Below are 22,889 nucleotides of genomic sequence, written 5' to 3' on the forward strand. Positions count from 1 at the left end.
CTGTGGTTACAACAGTGACAGAGGAAGCTTGTTTAGTGTGGTTGCTCTTTTTCACAGTACAGAGAACTAATCATACAATGGCTGCGAGACACATTTCTGGTGATCCTATAGTCTTTTTCAGTAAGACTTTTCCTCGTATCTACAGTTTTCCAGGGAGAGGTTGTTTTTTTTTGTTGTTGTTGTTTTTTTTTTACTTCTTACATAAGTCACTTCCTTCTTTTCAAGTTTAACTAAATCTTAATGGTACACACAGAAGAAGACAGTTTTGAGAATAACTCTATAGTCTGGTCCTTAGTATATTAAATAAGAACTAAACAACAAAATCTGATAAATTATTTCATAAGACTTTAACAAGATCTGTAAATTCAATATGCATATCTGAGCATACATTTAAAAGCACAATTTTTGACTGTAAAGCAAAATAAAATATCTTAAAACTTCTGTATAATCAGATAATGCATTGCTGTGTGCTTATGCACTTTTCTCTATTTGCCATCATTTGAATAACTTGTAAGGAAAATGTACTCCTAACTCCCTCTTAGAAATGTTAACTAAAATGTTTTCTGCAATAAAATTCCCATCACTGCCCAAATAACACAGAATGGGAAAGGAGTAACAGAGAGATGAAATATAATGGGGATTATCTGGTCATCATGAAGTACCTTATGATAAAACTGTAACTTGCAGATATAAAAGTATGAAAATTGCTACATGTAAAATTTAGGACAAAATGATCTTATGTTACTTTCTCTCCAGCATGATGATGTCTGATTTAAATACAATAGCATTTTGCCCTCCTTGCATAACAGGAAGATTGTTCATGTAAGGAATATATGAAAAACTTAAATGGACCAAAAAAAAAAGGGGGGGGGGGATAATCTTTAATCAGTCTGCAAGAGATTTTTTTTTTTGGCAAGGCAGCATCCTTCTAAAATCCCTCTTTAATCTCTAAAATAAAGAGAATGAACCAGTGATTTCTGAGATCGCTTCCTACACCACTGTTCTGTGATAGCATGAAATCCGACTCCCTAATGAAGGATAATGTTTCACTGAATCAGGCCACGGGGATTTGCTGATACAGAATATGAGAAACCCCTATTAATCAGAGAGTAAAAGAGTTTATCACAGACTTAGGGCTTATTTCTTTTTCTTTCTTTTTTTTTTTCAGAATAACAAAAGCAAAGTCAAAATGACTCTGATTTGAAATAATGTTGCTAAAATAATATGAACAAGTAAATTCAAAGCTTTCATAATTTATAAAATACAAATATATCTTTTAATTATGGACATAGTTTGTATGTATAATTAACCCTCAATGTAAAATATTTTATAATTTTATTTTTTCATGTAATATGTAGTTTGTCAGAATCAACTAGGTGGGCCACATAATATTAGTGTACCACAATGACACTTCATTTATCAGCAAGCTCAACATCTGGCTAATTTGACTGTGTCAACAGCAGCTCTATCTGCCAAAAACATTAAGAATTGAGACTTCATTATCACAGTATGACAATTATGTTATATGTAAAACTTAATTACTCATTTTCTTTATGCAATGATCTAACAGCCATAATGCATTCAATATTATAAATTACTAGTCAATAGGCATGTGTGGGGTGGGGAAAACAAACTAGAAAGGGTACAATCCTTTATATGAACAAAAAAAAAGGGCTGGAGAGATGGCTTAGCGGTTAAGCGCTTGCCTGTGAAGCCTAAGGACCCCGGTTCGAGGCTAGGTTCCCCAGGTCCCACGTTAGCCAGATGCACAAGGGGGCGCACGCGTCTGGAGTTCGTTTGCAGAGGCTGGAAGCCCTGGCGCGCCCATTCTCTCTCTCTCCCTCTATCTGTCTTTCTCTCTGTGTCTGTCGCTCTCAAACAAATAAATTAAAAAATTAAAAAAAAAATGACAGGGGTGTGGAAATGTGATGGGCTGAAAGTCAAGAGATAAATGTAAAAGCATGTGAGAGCTAAAAGTTTTGATTGGTAGAAGAAAATATTCTTATATACCTATTGAAATGTCTAAAACAAACCAAATTCCTGTAAGTATATGGGTTAATTTCTGTGTCCTCTGTTACATTTTGTTAATCTGTTTATCAGTTTTTGTGTGAAACATTGCTGCTTCATTATTAGGGCTCTGTAGCATAACTTCAAGTCTGGCATGATGATAGCTCCAGCCCTGCTCCTTTTCCTCAGGATAACTTGTGCTTCAAATGTTAGGATGTGTTTTCCTATTTATGTGAAAACATCATTAGAATTTTTTTTCCTTTTTGTTTTTTCGAGGTATGGTCTTGTGCTAGCCCAGATTGACCTGGAATTTACTATATAGTCTTAGGGTAGCCTCGAGCTCCTAGCAATCCTCCTACCTCTGCTTCCTGAGTGCTGGATTAAAGGCATGCACCACCACAGCAGGCTGATAATTTTGATGGTGATTGCATAAATTATGTGGATCACTTTTGATAAAATATCCATTTTCACAGTATTAATTCTGCCTGTCCATGAGCATGGGAAGTCTTTCCATCTTCTCTTATCTTCTTTAATTTCTTTCATTATAGGAACTTTTGACTTAAAATGGGGTTGGAGAGATGGTTCAGTAATAAGGCACTTGCCTAATGACCTACATTTGATTTTCCCATACCCAAACCAAGTTTGTTTGCAGTGGCTGTAGGCCCTGGCCCACCCATTCCTCTCTCTTTCTCTCTCTCTCTCATATATATAAATCTATCTATCTATCTATCTATCTATCTATCTATCTATCTATCTATCATATATCTATCTATAATTTGTTATATTTGAGTATAATGAAGTCATATTTGTAAACCAATAGCACCATTATAAGGAAAATAAGTCAAAGAAGATTACAGTCAGGAGTTGAATGTATAATTGCTAAAATAGATTAAAAAAAAAACAATTAATATAAAGTCTAGATAAAGAGATAGAAACACCAGATCAACTTTTGGAAAATTGAACCAAAAAAACTCACTCCTATCATTTTTTTTGTAATAAATTATTATTATTTAATGCTATTCTTTCAAACCAAGGTTTGTATGATACAGTCTTCAAGCAAATCAATTGATAAATATAATAATATTAATTAGAATAAAACAACTCCCTAAAATAGCTTGAATTAAAGAGTACATGGAAGTTACAAAATATGTGTGAGAAAAATATAGCTCATGAGCACCTGCATAGTAACACCTGAGCCAGTTTCAACAGAAAACTTGTAACTTTCAATAAATTCATCATATAGAAGATGATGAAGACATGAGCTAAGTTCTGAACAATACAACACAACAAATGAGAGAAGCAGGGTGTGGTGGCACATGCTTTTAATCCCAGAACTCAGGAGGCAGATGTAGGAGGATTGCCAAAAGTAAAAGGCCACCTGAGACATATAGAATGCTTGGTTAGCCCAAGCTAGAGTGAGACCCTACCTGAGGGAAAGAAAGAAAAACAAACAAACAAACAAAAAAAAAAAAACAAAAAAAAATGAGAGAACACTTTGCTTTATTTTTCCAAAAAAAGTATTATAATTAAAATAAAGACAATGACATCCTTAAATTTGGTACAGATACACAAGACCTACAGAGGCAGTTAAAATTCTTTATTGCTAATCATAATGAAAGAACAGCGGAAATGGGGTTGATTATCTGGGTAGAAAAAATGAGTATCATGCCATTATGCAAATGAACAGTGTGAGGTGCCATCCACACTCTTCAGTGAAGGAATTTTGGCTGCAACTGTGAGGCTCACAATGCACAATTTTTACTTGTCATCTGTAGAAATAGCCTCACCTGCAGTTATTTTAGCCAGGCCTGTGTCCGTTCTTCAGTCTCTCATCTCCAATAGTCATTGATGAAGTATTTGAGCTGTTTCAACCCAACTGGAAATATCAGTAACGGGTTATTTTACACAGAACTGCCAATGCCAACACAGTTGGCTAAGGCTGTCTTTGTACCTTATAGCACCTCAAATTCTCCATCTGGTTATAGCTGTAGGTGGAACTTCTCTTTTCAGAGGGGCTTTATAAGCATTGTGCAGCCATTTTGGCCTTTGAATCTCTCTCTTACTGAACTTACAGTGCAATGACCTTGAGTTGCATCTTGTAGTCAAAGTAATTGCATCCAAGTTCCCCGAGAAACTGATGCAAGGTTGTTTTAAGGTTCATTTATTTTGAAATTTTTCTAAAACAAAAAAATAAGGCTAGAAGGGAGCAGAATGAGATAGTTAATTTGTGTAAAAAAGTATAACTGACATAGATGTCACCTGTGTCAGGTTAGACCAGTAAAGGAAATCCAGTCCTAAACATGTGTACTGATGCATACAAATTGGTATTATGAGAAGAAATGATAGAGTATTTAGTGAAGATTTTGGCTAAATTTTGGGGGCAAATGTTTGGAAAACTAAAATCATGTTTCAAATGAAGTGGCAGATGGATTGAAAATGTGAGAATTTTTTAAAAATATCTTCTTATTTATGGCAACATGAATGGAACTAGAGACCATTATGTTAGGTGAAAGAAGTTATGCACAGAAAAACAAGTACGGCATTTCCTTTTTAAAAAATTATTTTTATTTTCATTTATCTACTTGAGAGCAACAGACAGAGAGAGAGAGAAACAGAGAGAGAGAATGTTGTGCCAGGCCCTCCAGACACTGCAAATGAACCCCAGAGGCATGTGCCCCCTTGTGCATCTGGCTAACGTGGCTCCTGGGGAGTTGAGCCTCAAATCAGGACCCTTAGGCTTCACAGGCAAGCACTTAACTGCTAAGCCATCTCTCCAACCTGAGAAATTAAATTTTAAAAGAATATTTTGAAATAACCTTATGGAAAAAGTCTACCTAAAAGCAGAAATATTGCATCATAGATGAATCGTATGGATCCCACATTTATCAGAACAAGTAATGGCAATTCATGATTAAGAGGGAGATTTCTGTCTTTCAGTGTTATAATCATCTCAGGGTTTCTCATTCCCCAGTGAATAAAGAACATCCACTCCTCACCATGCACATGACTGTTGGGATCTGAAAGGCCCTGGCATGAGGCCCAGTGGAACTACCTGAGCCTAGCTAAAGTTTGGTGGTCTGCCTTGAACTCAGCAAGACTCCTAATGGCTTCTGACCTTCTACTTCCACACAGGAGTTGGAATTATCATTTCAATAGTCACAGTTTACTATTGGCCCTTATCTCTTCCCCCATCCTAAGATCCCTGCCTTCGTCCCCAACATTATATAGGCAACTGCTTCTAACAATAAAGCGAGTTCCTGTGAGTTCCTGCTTCCACAAGATTCCAGACTCAGAGTGGTTTTTCTCTGGTGACTAGGACAGGTTTTTGAGTTGCCCGATGCTTCTTCTTCCTCCTTAACCCCTTGGGAGGAACCAGCGGGCCTGGTTCTTCCTCAGCACTACCTACCCACTGGGGAGGAGCCAGACCTCTGGCGCCTAACGAGGGGCTCCAGGAACCCAGCCGACTACTGCCGCGTGAGAGGCATGCATTGAAGAGGTAATTGGTGTACATGTGAGGGTGAGTGTACCCTTATAAGTTATGAGGCAGTCTTTATATTTAATGCGCTAAACTTTGCTTCTATAACCTGTACTTGTTTGTCAACATCTCTTCATTCCCTTTCTCTTTCCCTTCACTTTCAGTTTGCTGGTGGCTTTTGTATTTCTGAATGGGGCCTACCAAGCTGCATCTACAGCTTTTGTATTTCTGAAGGCTTGTTCTTCTCACTCTCTCTCTCTCTATCTCTCTCTGCTTGGGCCTGTGAATGCAGGCCAGCTTTTTCTGCCATTATGAAACTTCTCCTGGATCTGTAAGCTTCAATAAATATCCCTTCCTCCATAACTGTACCTGGTCTGGAAATTTATCTCAGTGAACCTGAAACTACCTAATAAGTGGACTGAGATGAACCTGATCATGTGGATGTTGATCTTTTGGAATCTGTTTTGGAGGAATAGACATGGACTTGGTGCTTGCAAATAAAGGTGTCTTCTGGAGTGGTAAGCCAAATTTTATGGACTATTCTGATGAGAGTCTAAAAATGCTAAATACAGACAGCATTAAACTTCAAGGCTTCGCTTATAAGTTTTCTAAGGGGAAGGAAAGACTACAGGGGACTTTGTTGGAACTGGGCTACTGGCATAAGGGCTGGCTGCATCCTGCTGCCCAGGGCCAGAGAGTTTAATGGAGGTTAAATTTGTAATGGACTGATGTGCTTAGCTAGAGATATTGGACTGAGAAATTTAAGATTTTTGTTTATTTGTTTGTTGTTGTTTTGGTTTTTCGAGGTAGGGTTTCACTGTAGCCCAGGCTGACCTGGAATTCCTTATGGAGCCTCAGGGTGGCCTAAACGTCATGGTAACCCTCCTACCTCCACCTCCCTAGGGCTGGGATTAAAGACGTGCATCACCACACCCAGCTGAGATTTAAGATTTTAAACTAAAAACCCTCAAACAAGTTAAAATTAAAGACACTGAGACTAATTTTAGGTTATGATGGTTCAATTTACATTGTTTTTCTCTCCTTGCTATGCCTTATACTAGTTAAAAATGTTTACTCTGTGCCTTTATATGTTAGAAGTGTTTAACGTATTTAATTTTACAGATCTTAATATCTTAAATTGGTCAAGACTGTGGGGACCTTTAAAATTGAACTGAGTATAATTTATATATAATGTGTGATGGTTATAAATCTATTGGGAGCCAGGGACAAAATGTGGTAATTTAAATATATGTTTCTGCTCCTCCTGAGTGCTGGGATTAAAGGCATGCACAGCCATACCAGGGCCCTTTTTTTTTTTTTTTTTTTTTTTTTTAAGAAAGTGGGGAGGGAAAAGAAAGCTAGGTGTGGTGGTGCACACCCTCGATCCCAGCACTCGGGAGGCAGAGGTAGGAGGATCACTGTGAGTTCCAGGCCACCCTGAGGCTACATAGTGGATCCCAGGTCAGCCTGGACTGAAGGGAGACCACATCTTCACATTTGAACCCATGGCTGCTGGCCGAGGGCCCTGGCGTGAGTCACGGTGTTTCATGGGCCCCCCAGTGCCAGTGACGCCCACCCTTCACCTTGGCCAGGCTGGGTGGGGCTCGCTCAGGCAGCGCGCCTGGCAGCCTGCGTGCGGGTCCCGTGGCGCCCGGGGTCATGGCAGCGGCGCTCGGGGCACGCTGCGCGAGGCGGTGCTGGCTAGAGGTGTTGTGGGGCCGCATCGCGGGCCGGGCGGTCATGTCTTCAGATGCTCAGTGGCTGACAGGAGGAGAGGAGTGAAATCATTCCTGACCTGAAAGCATCAGGGTGGGTGGACCTGAGTGAGAGAGATGCCATCTATAAAGAGTTCTCCTTCAAAAACTTCAATCAGGCATTCAGCTTCATGTCCCATGTGGCCCTGCAAGCAGAGAAGATGAATCACCACCCCGAATGGTTCAATGTGTACAACAAGGTCCAGATAACTCTCACCTCACATGACTGTGGTGGACTGACCAAGAGAGACATGAGGCTGGCCAAATTTATTGAAAAAGCAGCTGCTTCTATGTGATTCTCCCAATGCATGTCAGAGTCTTACAGCTATCTTACCTGCAGTGGACATGGAAGGCAACTTACGTGAACAAATTAAGCTGTCAGTTCACTTTTCTATGTTTTTGTATAATCAGCTCTTAAATACAAAATGATTTAAACCTGAAAAAAAAAAAATATGGTTCCCTTCCTGGCAGCTTGTGCCCTGTCTTCTCCTACTGGCAGTTGGTGGGCAATCCACCTCCTGGGAGACTGCCACGTGGCTCCCTCGGAATGACCCAGGTGGGTACAGGGGAAAAGTCTGCCCTCTCATGGTGACTGGGCTCACTGATATTTTTCTTTCAGTTGATCCCTTTTCCCATGCCTGTTGGGCATTGACACATGCTGGAGAAAAATCTAAACATTTCATTAGTCATATGCTTCAATGTTATGCCACTCTCGGGCTGCCTAATCAAATTAAAGCAAATAATGCCCCCTGCTTCATAAACAAGGCCTTTATAGTTTTTCTCCAGACCTAAAATATCTCACATTCCATAGACATCCCATACAACACCCCAGGGCCAAGGTATTGTTAAAAGATATAATAAAACTCTCAAGTCTCAATTACAAAAACAAAAGGGGGAATCCTTACCCCTACATGACCAACTTAAAAAGGCATTATTTACCCTAAATATTTTAAATTTTTCTAACAATTTATAATGAGTAATGGTTATAAATCTATTGGGCTCCAGCCACAGAATGTGGTAATTTAAATAAATGCCCCCCGATACATTCAATTGTTTATTTGCTTGTAGTCTACATTCTACAGCCACCTGACTGGAGTCAGTGCCATTGTGTGGATCTTAAGGTGTGATGGTGGGTTTCAGATTTCAATCTAAAGATATATAAAGTGTGCCTAACAGGAGTTCCTGAAGTGTGCTGTGGTTTTTGGATTTAGGCTTGTACTTTTAATGTGTAAGTATTGTTCATATTCACAGCTTTAAAGTAGCTCCTGAGAAAGTTCAAACTGTGCCTCCCTTTATGATCTTGGGCTCGATCCTTACCCTAGATACAGTTTTACCTGTTAGATGCTCTATATACTAGGATTGAAAGTTAGAACTTGTTTGGAGTGTCTTGTAGATTTTCAATGGGTTTGTGTTACTTCTAAAAAATATAATGACAGTCAACAGCATTGGGAAAATTCATTTAAGAGATATTTGACATAATAATTATATTTCCTTGGATCTAATTCAGTTGCATTCAGAGATTTTATCTTTGCAAAATAATCATCTTACTTTTGATGCAGCTAAAGCTGCTGAGGTCTTAATATCTGCTTTTAAGTCTGCCTTGCCTGGATGGAATTCTGTCACTTCTTGGATAACAAGCTTTATTTCTACAGGTGTTTGTCTTTTGCTCATTCTGTGTCTGCTGCCCATACTCGTTAAATGCCTTTTGAGATCCATTATGGATATCCATGCAGAAGTATATGGGATACAGCTATGGACCAACCCTGGCTTCCTGAGACATTATGTTAAAGCCCCTGCAGAGGCTGGTATTCAAAGATGGGTAAGATTCTCTTGAGTTAGGTCAACCTAAGACAGGACATGAATGATGGAATTCATGTATGGATGATGGGTAAGGCCTAAATATCATAGAGGACAACCTAAGACAGACACAGTCTTTCTGCACTGATACCCAGAAGGGCCTGGGTCATTAAAAAGTAAAATAAAATAAAAATAAGAAAGGGAGAAGGAATTGTCTGGAGCCATTTGGCTGGCCTTGTATCCATAGGTCTGGGCCATTTGACAGCAAGACTTTAGCACCTACATGTAAGCAAGATTAAACACATTCAGTGTTACTGATAAGAGCTGGCCATTCCTTAAGATTTATGTTCTAGTGCTGTGATCAAAGGGTTTGTTTGTTTCGCAACCTTGGTATAATCTTTTGTACTGAGAACTGATTGCAGGTTGGTTATTTGATTCTTTTGTGTGGAGAATTCCCTGAAGCACCCTCTGTAGGTTTGGCTCATTTTCATATAGTTGTAAAGCTGAGATTTATCTTGGAAATTTTTTTTCTTTCATCATCTATTATGAGGGATACTTTTTTGTGCTAGAGCAGTTTTGGTTGGAAGCCATAAATTCTTAGACTTTGGAGTGTTCTACTCCAGGTCCTTCTGGATTTCTGTATTTCCATTGAGAAATCAGAAGTAATTCTGATAGGGTTACCTTTATATATAATGTGTTATTTCTCCTTAGCTGCTGTTAAGACTTACTCATTGTTATCAATGTTTAGTGTCTTAATGACAATATGTCTTGGAGAGTTTCTTCTTTGGTCCAATCTGTTTGGAGTTCTGTTAGCTCTTGTAACTTGATGGGACTTTCTTTTGAGAGAGTGGGAAAGTTTTCTTTGATCATTTTGTTGTATGAGTTCTCCATACCTTTGGTCTGAATTGCTTCCCCTTCTGGTGTTCCCATGATCCAAATGTTGGGACATTTAATGGAATCACACAGTTCCCTCATATTGTGTTCATAAAAGTTTTTGAATTTATTGAAACTTTGGGCTCATGAACTGTTTCTTCTGTTTTGTCTTCCAGGTCTGAGTTTTTATACTCCACATGTGTTGCATTTTGGTTCACATTGCTTGTAGAAATCACCCAACCAAGAGAAGCTTCTGGGAAAAAGAGATTTATTTTGGCTTACAGGCTCTAGGGGAAGCTCCACGATGGCAGGAAAAAACAATGGCATGAGCAGAGGGAGGACATAACCCCCTGGCCAACATAAGGTGGACCACAGCAACAGGAGGGTGTGCCAAACACTGGCATGGGGAAACTGGCTATAAAGCCCATAAGCCTGCCTGCAACAATACACTTACTTCAGGAGGCATTAATTCCAAAATATCCATCAGCTGGGAACCTAGCATGCAGAGCACCTAAGTTTATGGGGGACACCTGAATCAAACCACCACAACATGGATGACTCTGTTCTTGAGAGCTTCTATAGAGTTTTGGGCTTCTTCAATTTGATTTGTATTTTCTATTGCATTTTTATGTATAGTCTCCATCCCTCTGTTAAGTTCCCTTTTTATGTCATTTTCTGATTTTCTTGATGCTTCTTGGAATTCATCTTTGCATTTCTTTATGTCTTTATTGAGCTTATCCAGCTTGTTGTTATTGAAGTATTTATTTTTTCACTCTCCTTCAGATCATTTAACTGTCTTTGGAACCCTTCCTGGTTCCTTTCTATTAGGTCTAATTGAGTGAGGACAAAATTCATACAATTATTGGCCCTTTATTGATTTTCTGCAAGTTCTGCTATTTGTTTGGCCAGGGTTGCATAGCTTTTATCTTCATTTTGGGCTTTGAATCCCATTTTTTCTTCTATATTTTGATTAGAGACATACATTGTGAGACTGGGCAATCTTGTTGGATTTACTAGCATTTGATTTTCCATGTCATTTCTTTTGCACTGTGGTCTGCCCATCACAGTGTAGGAATTTTATTTAATTTAGGAGGCAGCTGTAGTCTACCCTTGAATCTTCAGTGATTACTCCCTTTTATGTTTTCTTCCAGTAGGCTTCTGATGGCAATGGGGCCTGCCTGTTCAGAGAGAAGGAGCCTGAGAGGTTCTGGTGGAGGCTCAGGGGCCTTTTAAAGGGTCTTGTTGTTCAGTGATTCCAGATATGGGACTGTGTGATCAGGTGGCCTAAGTGGATAAAGTGTTGGGAGGAATGGAACAAAGAAGACTGATGTTGCAGCTGGGCTGCAGAGGAGAGAAGATGGAAGTGTGTGGTGGTTCCACAATGCTGAAAGGTTTGGGGGTGAGATACCAGGTCCACTAGCACCCTGCAGCAGGGGGTGTTTGGGACTTCTGGGTCCTATGTCAAGGCCAGGCAGGATTGTGGGACTACTGAGGGTCAGGTGATGTGCAGGGGGGTGGGTCATGGAGGATGGAGGTCACTTGTGGCAGGAAAGCCTAAGGAGGGGGAAAGAGAGAAAGCCTAGTTAAGGGGGAATGCTACATTGCTGGCCTGGTTCTGTACATGGGGGTGGGTGGAAGCCATGAGTGTGACTATGTTCATGTGTGGAGCTCCAAGGTGTTGGAAACATCTAGTGTGTGTGTGTGTGTGGGAGGGGACACTAGTCTGCTGGCCTTGTTCTATGCATGGGGGGTGTATGGACAGCAGTGAGTGGGACAGCATCCTAAATGTGGAGCTATGCTCTCCTGCTGGTCTGGATCCACTTAGCTTGCGGTTTGTGTAGTAGGAACCTGGGGCAGGGACCGGAGATAGGAATGCTGCTTGAGGGGATTGATGTATTGGTGAGCTACGGGAGAGTATGGTAATCAGCATATTCCTTCCTTTGCCCCTCCATGCCCTCCCACTGGAGTTCTACTGGAATCTGAAGACCCATTTAAAAAACAACAACAACAAAAAAATCAACCTTAAAGGTCTTGCTTTTCCTTTTCTTGAAGGTGAGGCATGGTTAGACAGATGCCATCTTGATCAGAAGTCTTTTAGTTTTACTTTTTATTTTGTATACTTTTGAAGTATTTATGGATCTCATTTTTGTTTGGTCAAAGTAAGTGCTGTCTTTCTCATTTCCACTCTATTGATAGTTTGTTCTCTTATCTACTTAGTATGGGAGTGGGTGGGAAGCATGTAAAGTGTAAAATGAAGTGTTTCACCAAAATTTTCACACTTCACTCGTCTTAATCTTAGTAGAAGAAAATAGAACAAAGATACATATTAGCAAAATGTATACTTATTATATTATATAGTGAGATGAGTTTAAATCCATCAGACATCAAGGAGATGGAGATAATACTGGTTTTGTTTTGCCAGTGAATTAAAAAATTCTGTATCCTAAACAAGTAGCAACATGGAGCCAGGAAGATGGCTCAGTTGATGAAGGTTTTGCTGTGTGAGCATGAGGACATGAGTTCAGATCACAGCATTCACATGGAATCTGGGCATGATGTCACACAGCTATAATCCCAGTGCTGAAGAGAAAGAGACAAGAAATCCCTAGGGCTTGTTTGGCAACTTGTTTTACTAAATCAGTGCAGTCCAGGTTCAGTGAGAGACCTTGTCTCAACAACAACAAAAAAAATGTGATGGAAAGTGATTGAAGAAGACAACCAGCAACAAACTCTGACCTACACAAGAACACACACAAAAGAATATTCATACACACACGCATGCACACTACATGTGCACATTGGGTTTCTATGCAAAACCTTTTTTTTTTTTCTCTCCAAAGACTTTCCTCATAGAATTTTGACATTAATTTCATTTATCTGCTCTGCATAATGTTATGAAAATTTATTCTAAAGTCTACATTTAAGGATCATTAATATGTTTAAGAAAGTACTTGTGTCTTGGTTTTCTTTAAAATGAGCTTTATTTTCTCTGTTACTGGAACTTCAATACTTTAAAATTGATTAATTTGAAGTTTGTTATGTTCGCAACAATCATTGACTTTATTTCTTCCTCAGTAAGGTGGAATCAAGGTGTTATTCTGGGCATTTTCATATTCAGTCCACCCCTGAAGCTTATATCTTCACTGGTGATGCAGCACTTGGCTACATTCTGTGTTCTACAGAAGCAGCCACAATAGAAGAGCCATTCATCAGAAGCACTGCCCCTCATGAGTAGATTCTGAGAAGGTCCACAGAGCCGTCTACAAAGTGGAGAATCTTAAAGGTCTGTGGCATGATTTAAAGCAAAATCTCACTCAATCTGATATACTGACAACCAGTCTAACTCCAAGTCAGAACCCAAAATCCCTACGGAACTGGGAGAAGACATTATGGTATAAGTAACACATAGCCCTGTCCGAACACCTCTAAACTAGTAGCATCAAAGTTGACATCAAAAGGTGGGAGTATTCACTCACAAAGAGAAAATTTGCCATTTTTGTACCTTTTAATTTCAATGGGTGCACTGGACAGAATCTCAGACATCGCCAGACATGTTTCCCAGTTATCTAGGATCCTCTATCCCAGTCATTACTGGCAGTACCCAGTACAATGGGTGTTTGTTCTTCCCCTTTCCCCCCTTTTACAGCTATCACAGGAGAAGAGATCTTAAACAAGACACTGTTGTTATTTCATTATGTAAAGGGATTAAAGAGAGGAGGAGTGACACTCATATGCAACACTAGTGCTATTGAAAACCAGTCACTTTAGAAAATCATTAGTATTCAGATATTTGGGAAAATTTGCACGCAAGTCTTGATGTTGTATATATATCCCTCACTTACTAATTTAAGGATTCCATAATTTAAAGATTCCAAAATTGTTAAATATTCACTGAACTTTTGACAAAGAAAAAAATTATTCAGTGACCTAACTGCATACTTTCTGGAAAGAATGAAGACTTCCCAAAGTTAAAGAACACAATATGATTAACTGGGACTTCTCCAAAGATGAGAATTTTATTACTTTGGCTGTAGTAGATCCTTGCTGTGCATAGTACCTACCAGAAAATTCAAGGACAAATATGATATTGTCTGAGCAACTGCTTTATAAACTTAGGTTGGGCACAGTAAGGTGTCTCTGTGGGAACACATTTGAAAGTTAATTTTAGAGTTAACCTGTCCATGACTGAGCAGCCCTTTGGCCTGGGCTCTTTCAGAAGACAGCTACTAACAGAGAGAGACTCTCACATCTCTTACTGGAGCTTTTGGTTTAGTTGGTTTTACTGCCAGTGTTACTTTTCAAAAGATATTATTTAAAAGGCCAAATTGCCTTTCTCTTCAAAAATAGTTCCTTCTCTGTTTAGTTGAACTGTATCCAGTTCATTATCTCTTACAAATCTTTTCATTGATAGCTTCTGTAAGTATAGACAATAAACCATGATAATTCCCACCATACCCCAATTTCCCTCTCTCACATCCACCTTCCATCAAATCCCCTGTTCTTTTGAATCAGTCTCTTTTATTGTGATGCCATCGTCATTTCCTCCTATTATGAAGGTCTTGTGTAAGTAGTGTCAAGCACCATAAGGTCATGGAAATCAAGGCCGTTTTGTGTCTGGAAGATTGAATTGTAAGCAGTCCTTCTCTTCCTTTGGATATTGATTCTTTCCATCACCCCTTTCACAAAGAACCCTGAGCCTTGGGGGCATGACAGAAATGTCTCAGTACTGAACACAATATGGGTGCTTCTTGTCAGTACCATAGTGGCTTTGAAGTCAGGCCAGTGGTCACCAACATCTGAAAAGAGACGCTTCTATAACCAAAAGTGAGAGTAGCATTAATATATCAATACCAACATTTTAAAAAGTGCTTACTGGGCAGTTTGGTGGGTATAATAGGTGTACTTAGCCAGATGACAGCAAGTGTTACTCCCCTAGGTCTCATGACCTCCCAGCCATAAGCTCTGACTAGGTTTTCAGTGCCAGGAATGTACTTCACTTCCTGTGGAGTCCAATCAGAGAGTAGTTTGTTTTCCCCATGAAAAAGATGCCATCATTGCACCAGCTGGCACATTTAGCCTGGATAACAAATCTTAACCTTGCAGGGTCCACTGCTTTTTATCACTATTGATGACTACTCTCTCCTATAGGACTGCATGTAGCATAGCTCTTACACCAGCTTTCTGACAGCTAGTCAACAAGGAGGTTTCTAGCTCAATGCCAGCTTGATTTCTCGGTAACTTGCAGCACAAGTATGTGGTGTCTTCAGCAACAGGGTTTTACCATCTACTTTTTGTGGGCAAACAAGAGCATTGGCAACAGCCTGTAATGTTTTGGGGCATCAGGGAACTCCCTGGCCAACAATTCACTGGAAAGTATTCCATCTCTGGCACTGATTTTTTTTTTTTTTTTTAGTAACAATTTATGGCTTCTGAGTGTGCCATTATCCAAAGAAGTAGGTTTCCATATGGCTTATTCATAACATCATAAATTTTGATTCACTCTCCTCCCACTCTTTCTTTACTTCATCTCTTCCCTTGATCCCACTTAGGTTATTCCACCCCGAGTAATCTGTTCTTCTACTTGCAAATAGACAATACCATATCCTTAAGTCCTCCCTTCTCCTCTCTTCCCTTATAGCCCCTTTATAGCTTACTGGCCTCCACTACCCATTTTTACTCCAACTCATGTATATGTCTAAACATATATAGCTGGGATCCATACATGAGCAGAACATGTGACTTAGTATAATCCTTTCCAGATTCATCCATTTCCCTGAAAATTTCATCTTTTTTAACTGCGCTATAGAACTTTATTGTAAAAATGTACCCCATGTTCACTATTTATTCATCAGACAAAAGACACTTAGGCTCATTCCACTTCCTAGCTATTGTGAAGAGAGCAGCAACAAACACAAATGAGAAAGGATATCAAAGGTAGTGATTAGAGTCCTTGGAATATATGCCTAGGAGTGGTATAGCTGGGTCATGTGCTAATTGCATCTTTAGCTATCACAGGAAATTCCTTGCTGATTTCCACAATGGCCGTACCAGTTCACAGTCCACCAAAAATGTAGAAGGGTTCCTCTTTTACACATACTCACTATCATCTATGGTCATTTGCTTTCTTATTTAAATGTTTATTATTATTATTATTGTTATCATCATTAACAAGATATTTTGTATGGTTACATCATGTGTTGGTACCCTTTTTTTCCTGGTACCTGCCCCCATTCTATAGGAGATAAGGGGATACTTCTCAGTAGGATTACAGGTATTCCCCATGGTGTAGTTTATGCATTGGGGGAGATAGCCAGTTATTTTGAGGGGGCAATGCCTCTAGGCATGATGTCTCAACCTGTGGCTCTTAAAACCTTTACACCCCACCTCTTCTGCAAAATTCCCTGAGCCATGGTGGGTGAGTTTTAAGTCTACTTCAGTGATGAGTTCTTAGGAGCCTCTGGATCTCTACATCGATAGGTGTTAGTAGTTTCAGGGTCTGTGTCCTATACCCTGATGCTAATTATCAGGAACAGAATGAAAGCAGAACTCTCACTTGTCTCACCATTCCTCTGTGGATTCAGTTGTGGCTTGGCGGCAGTGTGAGGGGTAGTTTATCTCCTCTGGTCTCACTACCTCCTAAAAAAGAACAGTCTCCAGTGTAGAGTGAAGTCAGTGTAGTTTAAATAGTATAGACATTATTAATTTAGAGAGAATTTGATGTGTGTAACCCCTCTTTTAGCCAAAGACTAGTGAAAGCTTGACACTGATGAACATAATCTTTGTCTCCACAGGATTCTGATCTGGTTCCCAATGGTTTCCTTTACACTGAGAAGATCCCTTAGCCAATCAGAAAGCTATTGGTTACCCACTGAGGCTGTGTGTCACTATTGCACTGGCATTTACCTAGTATAAGGGTGTTTGCTTCTGAGTAGCTCAGACCTCTGGTTGCTTAGACTGTTGTTGACCATTTTCCCCCAATAATTCAGGTAGCGCTTTCCAGCACTAGATAGGTTGTTTAGGGACTGGTTTTCTTCTTAATCCTAGACAGGTCGCTTCATTCTCTGTGTCAGCAGCATATGCTGTCTTCAGCAATAGGTTGTTAGCTTTTTTATGAGGCAGGTAATCAAGTGCTATGACAGAAAGCTTGATTTTGGAGTCCTGTAGGACTCTCCGATCAATAACTCAATGTGGGTGGCAACCAATCCCTGGTACTTGGAGTTACAGATCAGAGACAGAAAAAAAAAAAAAAATCCTTTAAGCTTAGACTTTATCCCACCCTCACCAGAGCCCTACATTTCAGTTGCTCCCCCCAACAACACACTTTTTGAGGGTTATATCTTTTAGGCTACCTCCAAGGGTAAAGGTTTCTATGGTATCAGCTCATTTTGGGTTTAATTTTGTGTTCAACCCCCTACCCCATCCCACCAAACCATTCCATTCCTATTGTATGGGTCCTGAGTTGCCTAATAGGTTTGACAATAACTCAAGCAGGTCCAGGTCAGGAACCAAAGATAAGTGACACCAAGCAGCATTTGTCTTTCTTTCTGTGATTGTGTGAGTTCGCTGAGTATGATCTGTTCTAAGTCTGTCTATTTTTTTTTAATATTTTTTATTTATTTATTTGAGAGTGACAGACACAGAGAGAAAGACAGATAGAGGGAGAGAGAGAGAATGGGCGCGCCAGGGCTTCCAGCCTCTGCAAACGAACTCCAGACGCGTGCGCCCCCTTGTGCATCTGGCTAACGTGGGACCTGGGGAACCGAGCCTCGAACCAGGGTCCTTAGGCTTCACAGGCAAGCGCTTAACCGCTAAGCCATCTCTCCAGCCCCTAAGTCTGTCTATTTTTATACAAATTTCTTAGTGTCATTTTTTTCTTACTGCTGAGCAGAATTCCATTGTGTAATGTACCACAACTTCATTATCCATTCATCCAATCATGGTAATCTGGGTCGATTCCAGTTCTAAACTATAATGAATTGAGCAACTATAAACATGGTTGTCTCTAACATTTAGGATAAATGGCCAATAGGGAATAACTGGGTCTGTTGGTAGCTCTATGTTCATCCTTTTCATGAATCTCCAAATTGATTTCCACAGTGGTTATACAAGTTTATATTCCCACCAACAGAGGATGGGGGTTAATTTTTCCCCACATCCTCATCAACATTTGCTACTGTTAGATTTTTTTTTTTTTTTAACAATTGCCATCCTTACTGGACTAAGGTGGAATCTCATGGTTATTTTAATTTTCATTTTACTAATGGTTAGGGATGTTGAACATTTTAAGTGTGTTTTAGCCATTTGTAATTCTTCCTTTGAGAATGCCCTGTTCAGTCTCTGCCCCACTTTTGCAGTGAGTTGTTTGATTTTTCTATTGTTTCCTTTTCTTTGTAGATTTTAGATACTGGGTTTCTGTCAGTGTATAGCTGGTGAAGATTTTCTCTCATTCAATGGGTAACCTATTGGATCTGCTTATGGTGTGTTTGTCTGTGCAAAAGCTTTTTAACTTCATGATATCCTATTGGCTGAGTCATTGTTTAACATCCTGGGCTACTGGGGTTTTGTTCTGGAAGTCTTTCCCCACTCCTATATTGTGGAGAGTGCCTCCTATTTTTTTCTCCCAGTAGGAGAAGTGTTTCAGGTCTTATATTAAGGTTTTCAATCCATCTGGACTTTATTTTTGAGTAGGGAGAAATGAGTAGGTCTAGTTTCATTTTTCTACATATGGTCATCCAATTTGCCCAACACCACTTGTTGAAGATGCTTTTTTTTTTTTGCCAGTCTACATTACTGGCCCTGGCCCCTTTGTCAAAGACAAGTAGCTGTGGTTATTTGACCTATGGTCTGAGCCTTCAGTTCTGTTCCATTGGTCTATTATTGTGTTCTTATGCCAGTACCATGCTGGTTTTATTACTATGGCTTCATAATATAGCTTTCTGTGTGTTATGGCGATAGCTTGAGAGGTTATATTTGTATATCCAAGGCCTCCTGACATTCCATATGAATTTTGAGATTATTTTTCAATCTCTGTGAAGAATGATGCTGGTATTTTTATTAGGATTTAATTAAATATGTTTATTGCTTTTGGTAGAATTGAAATTTTCACAATATTAATGGTACCTATCTAGGAACATGAAGGTCTTTCCAGCTTCTCAAGTCCTTGATTTAGTTTTTGAAATTTTTAATATTTTCATTGTCTTTCACATCCTTGGTTGGTGTTCATTGAAGGTACTTAATTTTGTTTGTTGCTATTGAAAATGGCACAGCCTCACTGAATTCTTACTCTGAATATTTGTCCTTTGCATATAGACAAATTACTGAGTTTTTTTGTGCATTGATTTTACATCCTACTAATTTACTAAAGGAACTAATCACCTTTTTTTGAGATGGAGACTTTTGAATCACTTATGTATGAAAAGATGTAATCTGCAAATAGGGCTAACGTGATTTCTGCCTTTCCAATATGAATACTTTTTATTCATTTTCTTCTGTCTTATTCCTTGGGCTAGTACTTCTAGTATTATTTTGAAGAGCAGTGGTGAGAATGGGCACTCCTACCTATCTTTTGCCCAATCTCATTGGGAATTCCTTGAGTCTTTCCCAATTAAGTATTATTTGGGCTTTGGGTGCTTTATATATAGTCTTTATTTTGTTGAGATATAAGCCCTCCATGTGTATTCTTTTCAGTGTTTTGATCATGAAATGGTGTTGTATTTTGTCAAAGGCCTTCTTTACATCAATGAGCTGATCATGTGGTTCTTATGGTTAAGTTTATTTATTCGGTGTACTACCCTGACTGATTACTGTATGTTGAACCATCCCTGCATCCCTGGGATAAAGCCTACTTGATCAAGGTGAATAATGCTTTTGATAGGTGGTTGAATTTGGTTTGCAAGGATTTTGCTCAGGATCTTTGAATCTAAATTCATCAGGCATATAGGCCTATAGTTTTCTTTCCTTGTTGCATGTCCGTCTGATTTTAGTATTAGGGTGATGCTAGTTTCATAAAAGGAATTGGGAAGAATTCCTTGGTCCCCAATTATGCAAAATATTTTGAGAAAATTTGATTTTGATTCTTCAATCAAAGTTTGGTAGAATTTGGCTAAAAAGCCATCTGGTTCTAGACTTTTCTTCTGGGGGAGGTTTTTGATTAATCTTTCAATGTCCATGAATGTCATGGGTTTGTTTAGGGTATTAATCTGCTCTGAGTTTAGTTTAGGTTGGTGGTATTGTCTATGAATTCATCCATTTTTTCCAGATGACCCAGTTTTTTGGAGTAAAGATTTGAAAGTATAACTTGGTGATTCTTCCAATTTCTTTGATATCTCTTAGAGACTTCTTTTTTTTTTTTTAATTGGCCAATGGTTTATAAATCTTGTTTATTTTTCCAAAGAACCATCTCTTCATTTCATCGATTTATAAATTTTAATTTTTTTCCAATTCATTAATTTCTGTGCTGATCCTCATTATTTCTTTCCATTTGGAGATCTTAAGGCTGGATTCTTCTTGGTTTTTTTTTTTTTCAGTGCCTTTAGATGGACAGTTAGGTTATTAAATTGGGGTCTTTCTTTGTTATGAAGGCATTTAGCACTATGAATTTTCCCCTTAGGATTGCCTCCATTGTGTCCTGTATGTTTTTGGAGGTTGTGTTTTCATAATCATTCAACTCTAGGAATATTACAGTTTCTTTTTGGATTTCTTCCCCAGCCCTTTCATTGTTTAAAAGTGTGTTGTTTAGCTTCCAGTAGCTAGTAGAATGCTTAATGAGTCTCCTGTTGATTTCTAGCTTTAAAGCATTGCAATCTTATATGATGCAGGAAGTTACTTCAATTTTCCTGGCTTTATGGAGGCACATTTTATGGTCTAATATATGGTCTATTTTGGAGAAGCTTCCATGGACTGCAAAGAATGTTTATTTTGTGTAGTTGTGATGAAGAGTTCTATATATGTCCATTATATCTAATTAACATATTGGAGTATTGATCTCTATTATTTACCTGTTGATTTTATGCTTGGATGATCGGTCTATTGATAATAGTAGAGTATTGATGTCTCTGACCATGATGCTGTTGGTATTTATTTCTGTTATGTTGTCAAGTAGGTTATGTTTTATAAACTGTGGTGTTCCAGTGCTTGGTACATATAGATTTATGATTGTGATGTTCTCATGTTAGATGATTACTTTGATTAAGAAGTGGCCTTCTTTTTCCTTTTAATGTATTTATGTATTTTACAGAGAAAGAGAGAGAGCTAGAGAGAGAGAATGGGCAGACCAGGACATCTAGCCACTACAAACAAAAAAAAATTCCTGATGCATATGTCCCCTTGTGCATCTGGCTAACTGTGGTGCTGGGGAATTGAACCTGGATCCTTTGGCTTTGCAGGCAAATGCCTTAACTGCTAAGCCATCCATCCTGCCCTTTTTTGTCCTTTTTAATTACTTTTAGTTTCAGGTCTATTTTATCAAATATTAATGTAGAAACACCCACTTGTTTTTTTTTATTATTTCCATTTGCTTGGAATATCATTTTTCATTCTTTCACTCTGGTTAAGTGTCTATCTTTAGTGGTGAGGTGGGTTTCATGAATACAGTAGACAGAAGGGTCCATTTTGTGATTCACCCTGATAAGTTGGGTCTCTTCACAGATGAGTTAAGATCATTAATATTTAAGGTTATTACTGTGAGGTTCAAATTAAGCCCTGCCATGATGAGCTGCTTTATGGGGTTTGGTCCTTCCTTGTGTTTTGTACTTTTTTGAGTCTAATATATTTTTAGTTATTGTGATATTCTTGTTGGCTCTTGAGATTGGTTGTTTGACTCTTCTTTGTGGAGTGTTCCTTCAAGTGTTCTCTGTAGGTTTGGCTTTGTGTGCACAGAATCATAGAGTTGACTTTTTTCATGGAAAGTTTTCCTTTCACCATCTATTATGAGGTATATTTTGGTGGGTTTCTGAGTGCTTCCATTGAGTAATCTGAGATTATTCTGATGTAATTGTCTTTGTATGTACTTCCATTATGGGACTAGGCATTGTTGGAGGAGATCTCTCCATTTTCTGACTTGCACTGGCTTTTTTGTGTTGTGGTATCCTGTTTTCCATGTGAACTGGATTGGTATACTGGTATACAATGTGGTTATAACTACAGATGCACAGACTGTGGAGCTTGTAGTTATATCAAATGTACCAGGGGAATTGGGAGATCTTGCCTATTCACTCCACTTTCATGTACTCTTTTGCACTTGGGAATCAGGGGTTGGGGAACCAGGCACCAGGAAGCTGGAGAGTCAGAAATAAGAGGCCTGTTCCCAGTGTGACCCATGCACCCTGGAACTTCGGGAAATAGGGATGTTGGCATTCAAGAGCCTATCAGTATACTAGATCAAAAGCCCTGTTTCCACAGCACCCGCACAGGGACCAGGCCTTCCCAAGCCAGGTGCAGGGGGACCTACAGGGACCAGGAAACTGGGAGAAGCCCCAGGGGTCAGGCATCTGGCCTACTCACTCTGCACCTGCCATGTACACCCTCCCTCATTTGCATTCTTGATGACAGTCATTCTGACAGGAGAGAGATTAAATCGCAAAGTAGTTTTAATTTGCATTTCCTTGATGGATAAGGATGTAGAACTTGTTTTCTGATATTTATTGGCCATCAGATTTTTTAATGAGAACTATCAATTCACTATTATAGCTCATTTTTTTGTGTGTGTTGTTAGATTTCTTATTAGTTTTTTCTTCTTTTTGTTTTCTTTTAAAATTAATTAATTAATATTTTAACATAGGTTGTAGTATCTTCCCATTTCCCTGAGGGTCCTCCTCAGTAGGGTTATTGGTGCTCATTGTGGAGTAATTATGGCCTCTGTTCCCTGGGTGCACTGTGCCTTAGGTTGCGTCTACTTACATTGTGGCTCTTAAATCTTCCAGATCCCTCTTCTCAAACAGTCCCTAAGATTTGGCAGGTGTGTTATCAGTTAGTGATGTTCTCTT

General features: G+C 39.0%; 1 protein-coding gene and 1 long non-coding RNA gene across 2 annotated transcripts in view; both read left to right on the forward strand.

Moving 5' to 3' along the window:
* Positions 1-22,889, forward strand: part of LOC123464468 — a 198,972-nt gene that overhangs the window by 82,280 nt on the left and 93,803 nt on the right. The window lies entirely within an intron of this gene.
* LOC101606055 (pterin-4-alpha-carbinolamine dehydratase 2) lies at positions 7,223-7,674 on the forward strand. The gene is given in 2 exon segments (XM_012947457.2): positions 7,223-7,248; positions 7,250-7,674. Coding segments are annotated over 2 exon segments (309 nt in total). The 3' UTR covers positions 7,533-7,674.

The sequence above is a fragment of the Jaculus jaculus genome, chromosome 11 (genome assembly GCF_020740685.1).
Source record: "Jaculus jaculus isolate mJacJac1 chromosome 11, mJacJac1.mat.Y.cur, whole genome shotgun sequence".
Classification (NCBI taxonomy): Eukaryota; Metazoa; Chordata; class Mammalia; order Rodentia; family Dipodidae; genus Jaculus; species Jaculus jaculus.